The sequence below is a fragment of the Dufourea novaeangliae genome, unplaced genomic scaffold (assembly GCF_001272555.1).
Source record: "Dufourea novaeangliae isolate 0120121106 unplaced genomic scaffold, ASM127255v1 scaffold21, whole genome shotgun sequence".
In the NCBI taxonomy this organism is placed as follows: Eukaryota; Metazoa; Arthropoda; class Insecta; order Hymenoptera; family Halictidae; genus Dufourea; species Dufourea novaeangliae.
Genome location: NW_015373910.1, coordinates 3072024 through 3078023, shown reverse-complemented (window position 1 = coordinate 3078023; position 6000 = coordinate 3072024). Strand labels below are relative to the sequence as shown.

General features: G+C 44.0%; 1 protein-coding gene across 1 annotated transcript in view; it reads left to right on the top strand.

Moving 5' to 3' along the window:
* The first annotated feature begins 2316 nt into the window (after positions 1-2316).
* LOC107194087 (protein zerknuellt 1-like) overlaps positions 2317-6000 on the top strand; it is a 61559-nt gene continuing 57875 nt past the window's right edge. Inside the window, 2 exon segments of the mRNA XM_015583651.1 lie at positions 2317-2433; positions 2436-2610. Coding sequence (XP_015439137.1) covers positions 2317-2433; positions 2436-2610 — 292 coding nt within the window.

Below are 6000 nucleotides of genomic sequence, written 5' to 3'. Positions count from 1 at the left end.
TGATACAGTATCATCGAGTAATCGTCGTGGAGGCATCGTTCTCGTCGAAATAGATGGGAGGACCGGAGTTTTCGACTCGGATAGATGGGGACACGCCGGCGAACCGGGCGGAACTCGGCGTCGCGCGCTAAATAACTTTGCTTAACAAGGTGCTGCCGCCACTGTAAAAAGATTACGTAAGCGGTAATGGCCGCCGGCTCCTCCTAAATTCGAGAACGAAGAGTTCCAGCGGAGTGCGCGAAGCCAGGAGACAGAAAGAAAGAGCGAGAAAGAGAGAGAGAGAGAGAGAGAGAGAGGGGGAAGATTGAACGGAGACAGGTAGAAAGAAGCGGAGGACAAGAATGGCGAGCGAAAGGAGAGGGGCGAGAGGGGTTCGTGGCGGGGGTTAATTTTAATTTCCTAATTTTTCCCACCCCGAGGCGCAGGTAATTTCCTCCCCAGAAGAGAATAGATGTAATTACTTAACGCCTCCGAGCTCCGAGCTCCTCTTATTAAAAGAGGATCGTGCCCTCGAGGGCTGGAGGGGTGTAACCCGATTGGTGGGGGGGGCTGGCGCGGAGTGGTGGAAGCACAACAATCGTCGTAGACCGATCGCGAAGAAAGGGAAACGTTCTCGAGCACCTTCCCTGGAATATCTTATTGTCAATAGACACTCTCACAGTATCGACATCGATTCCTCTGATCGGTGTTTCATTCGATTTTCACGAATCTGTTCCCTGTGATTTTTGTAGGACATTTAAAAATCGACGAGGATCAAGGAATCCCAAGGACAACGATATTTATTCTCCGTGGGAGCAGAGAAAATTTAACCGTCGAAGAGAAGAGTGTATATATCTCTCGTAGCTCGAGGAACCAGTGGCTAAGGTCGACAGAATCGAGAGGGTCCACAGGGCAAGGGTGATTTCACGAATGCTGTGGGGTAGGAAGGAGCCATCTTGCGGCCGGTTTCAGGGCAGCCACCAATTGATTCATCCCCACCACGGTTCCCATTACTGGAAGGCGAGGGGCGTCGATTCAATTCCGGGGCAAAAAAAACCGGCCGGCTAGGCGGGGTTCACCGCGTAATCCGTACGTCCCGATTGGCCGGGAATGGAGCGGCACCGGTGAACCCACCGCGGCGTCGACCAATCCACGCGCACTGGGTGGCGACCGAAACCAGTTTCGGCTTCGTGTACAGAGGGGAGCCGTTGACTTCGCTCTCCGGGCAGATAGTGCTGTGCCGTTGGCTCGTGCCGTAGTGGTCCTAACACTAACAGGACCTTGCCAGCAAGGAATCCCTGGAATCCGTTCGTTACCGCGGCCGAATTCGACCGCAAACCAGACCCGTCCGGTCGGCCGTGTTTCCAATCACGTCAGCTGATCAGTGTTTTCGTCGGTGACGATTGCGTAACGTACCGTCCAGGTGCTGTACGATCCAGCCAGGAAGTGTTGATTATCTAAACAGTGTTGGACCGCGGTGTTTTCGTCAATGGACAAGTTTGGTAATCTTCCTTGTTCGGTGTCCTTGTTCGAGTGTTAAAGACATTTCATCGAGAATCGATGATATCGAGATTAGTATGTGGACTGAAGATTGAGTTGATTCTGCGAACAGTTCACGAAAAATTGTATCAGTGACTGGAGTGACATTTCAGGGAGACTGTGCTTGTGTGGGAAATAAAGGACTCTTAAGACTGACCCGTGTCGACCGTGTTTAACAAAGTTTCCCTCGGCTAGCTTCAATAACTCCAGGATTTTTTTATATCGACAGAAGAATTGTCAATGTGTGCGACACTTCACGGTATTGTTGAGAATATATTTGCTACCGCCTAGGATAATAGAAACGTTTTATTCCGATTGTTACCGAAAGATTAACCCCTTGAAACCGACGAAGTTACGAGGCACACCTTCCGACGGCACCTGCGCCCAGTGGCTCCGTACGAATTCTTCCCCAGACAACCACGTGAACTTATTAATCAACCATTTTTCATCCATCAACATCGAGCTCCAATGACCGCAATTAACACAACCAGAAACACCCTACAAAAATCATGCGACTCCGTATAAAGTGAAGCTGTGGGTTAAAGAAGATGTAAATAAACATCTCAATTCGGCCTGTCGACCAGAAACTTGTTCGGGATTCCTTCCATGTCAATTCAACCAGTTCAGCCAGCTGAACCCAAGAAGATTGTGATTCTCGGCTGTCAATTCCAATGAACATAACAGACAAATAGACATCAGAGGAGTGACGTTGACAGAAGACAGGTGGAGGACTATAAATGCAAAAGAAGTGAGGCCTCTCCCGAGGAGAGACAGTTAGCCATCAAGTTGGTACCAAACATGGTCCTGGAACCAGGAGGTGGTCTGTCCTTCCCACTGCCTCCTGGTAGCGGTTCCGGTGGTTCCGGTGGTTCCTTATTGAGACCGGCCAGGCTCTTCCAGAGGGCGACACCCGTGTGGCCCAGCATCAGGCCGCAGCAGCTGCTGTCAGGTTTCTCAGTCATCATCATCCTCATCATCCGCATCCGGCGCTGGGGAACCACCCCCTGGTGCCGGCGATAACTAGCCACCATCCAGCCGCCCATCATCTTCATCACGGTGCCGATCACGCCGACGAGGATGACGAGAAGAAAGGTAGGTGCATTTCCAGGTCGGTTCACCGTTAACTCGCGCTGTCTCTAATAATCGGCACAGCTGCGAGGGGATTCGGTATCGTTGCAAGAAGGCTGCATCTGGGCCCCACTTTTGGGGTTTGTTTTGAAAAGTGTTATGGGACGGCTTTTGATCTGATCATTGATAGTTTCTTTCGGGATTAGTGACTTCACTACTTTCTTTTTTTGTTAGGTTTATTGTCTGGGAGACGATATTGAGCAGTCTTGGTTTGTGTACGTGGTTTCGAGATGTCTGTATAAGGAATTGGATGTTAAACGACTGTGAAGTTTACGATATAAGTGGAGGAGAAATTTATGTAAATATAACTTGCAAAATAAATTTATTGACCGATAGTTTGGCACTATAAAGTGCGGTTAATGTTACAGAAAGCAGTTTTGATTTGAACTCGAAGATAGTAGTAATTTTGTTGCCACATTCTTGCTGCGATATTTTGCATACTTATCGCTTCACAAGTTGCTATTTTAAGTCACGAACAATGGTCCGCTGGCTAGTTGCTGCCCCTTTGCTTATGTACAATGCGAGTTAAACTGCGTGCTACTGACATCGCTGTTTATGCCAATCCGATTAGACCCTTATTTTGGAGTATGAAAAAATAGAAAGCGTTTGTAATTTGACGTTTCGTATTTATTTTAGGTCGTTTTTAAACACGCACATGACGAATTCATGCAAAACTTAACTTCTATTGTGAGTAATATAGTGTTTAGAAAATTCGAATTGGTTAGCAATATTAGCAATAATTAAAGGAATATTAATATAGTTAATACCTTTTAAATTATAGTTTTACAATGTACTGCAGAAATCTCTATAAAGTTTCTGATAATCCATTTAATTCCCGGCTCCATAATTGTCCATAATTTAGGGATTGAATTCAACAAGCTATATTTCCAACCACTTTATATTTTTAATTAATTGTTTCCAGTATGCTTTGAACAAAATAGAATAATACCAAAGAATTAAAATAAGTATACTTCTGGGTACTCAATACCTAAGAACACTCACACGTAATTCCTTAAAATACTGTAATTCCTTCAGATACTGTATCACAATAATCACTGCACTCCTCTGAAGTCAAAATTCCAAGTTTTCTTTCATCCATCCTGCTCAAACTATCAAAATATATATTCTAAAATATTCCATACTCAAAATTTATTTGCACAAATAGTGCAATTAAATACTCAAAGACCCTGTCATGTGTACTGCTCTGATAGACGATTACACGTTGATCGTTATTACTTCCAGGATCAATACAGATCTCTGACTTATCGTCGAATATCTCGATTATGCCTCAGCCTACCACCATAATACCGACTCGAATCGCAATAGAGAGCCAAGAAACGTCGGAATACAGAACCCTAGCGTTCTTTCTTGTCCGCACAGCATCTCGTTCGAATGTATTTCGAAGATACGCCCGGAAAATGGTCTACAGGGAGCGCCGTAACACGGTCAATCATAAGATCGTTCTTGACGAGCCCCTGGGATCGCTTACAGGGTTAGCCCCAATCCGTAACGCCCTTTTTCCACCCTTCCTTCGAGCTGACGGCCTGAAATCACGTTTCGTGTACGAGATCGAGGGTGGAAATCTGTTTTTTACGTGATCCCATTCATGTCCCTAACGCTTGTTTATGCCTCGAAGGGAGTGCCACTTAACTCGGAACTTTTTATTCCTGTTGTTTTGCGGCGGACCCGTCGCGGTCTTGACCAATTCCTGCTTTTTCCACGGTCGAACTCGTTTCCTCGTTCGATCTTCATTATATTCGAAGACTTTGAGATCTTGGAACGAGATCGGCGTCACGGAAACCAGCTGATTCAACAAACTCTAGTGTTGACGAGCAACTGTTTTGGACGATTTTTAATCGTATATTTCAGGCGTGGATAATAAAAATAATGATCGTATGATTTTAGTAACACTATCGTGTATATGTGAATAACAATGAAAACGACAACAGAAAGATAATAAATTTTTGAAACAAATTTTAGTTTCTTAATTTGTTTGAGTGAGATGATACCCAAGGTTGCACTGAATATCTTTCTATCTCTTGATATTATTAAATTAACATAAATTCTTCAATTTCTTAGAAACCAACATTGAGTTTAGCCAAACATGACAATCTACTTACTGGTGCACTTATAGACACGAGTTACAGTTACTTATCTATACTATTCATGTCCTTAGGTTTCAACACACCTAACTCTTCGTGCTAAGTCTAATAGTTCTTGACACTAGTAGGTATCTACAAGCGCTTATTTTTATTCTGCAATTTTCACATACATGCTTAGTCGCCTTGTATGTACTTCAATGTATGATAATGATGTTATATTATTAATACTACTTTCACAAAAAATTATTATTTATTAGACACCGAGCTCAGTGTATTGATTCTCTTTACGTGAATCTTTAACCGAATAAGCTCCTCAAGTCAAAATTTCCTTTAAAATATCCTCTTCTCTTGTTGTTCGTTTTCATAAAACAGCTAGCGAACGTGTATACACATTCACAATCTAATTATTCTGCACCCAAACTAACAAACTCCACTTTCCTCGCTCACTATAAAATTTTCTTCATTTATTATTCGTACGCAAAACGTTAAACCAATTCCAGTCCAAAATAAAGGTAAAAAGCCCCTGACAAAGTTTCAAATCAGTAAATCGATCTATAAAAATCTGAATTTACATACAAATCTGTAGTCTAAAGGTAACTATAAAATTTCAACTGTAATCCAAAAGCTCAGATGAAGCAGCCTTTGTTCTTAATACAAATGAACATCGTCTGTTCTGAGCAGGCGTGAATATTGTCGATTCTTCTTCCCTGAATCAGCCAACAATTCCTTTCCCCAAACGAGCCGAAAGATTTTCGCGTGGGCGAACAACAAACAACCGTGGCTAATCCAGCGGCGGGCAGTCGAAACACAAAAAGAAACACGGCTAAATGAAATCCACAATTGTTCCGCGGCGCTTCCATTACACACGGCGTTTAAAATACTCCGCTTCTAATTTCGCTAATGGGGGCCAACTAGCATAGCCAACCGCACGTAACGCGGCCCGCGCGAGCGGCCAACCTGACTAATGAGTTCCGCGGGTGTTTAACGTAACAGTGTTTAAGATAAACGTGTCACGTCTGACAGACGTGAGAGATCCACGCGGCGGGTGTCCAGACTTCTTTTCCCAGGCGAACCGCCGCCATACGAGGGCATTGAGGAGTCCTGTTTTCGGTGAGTTCATTTGTCAACCAGGCAGCAAGAGCTGGTCAGTCTGGGAAGGTTTGATTGGTTTCTCAATCTGTCTTGTTCTCGTTAGATTCAGTCGTTTCAGAGACGTGGATAGTTTTCAGAAATATTTCATTGATAGGCGTAC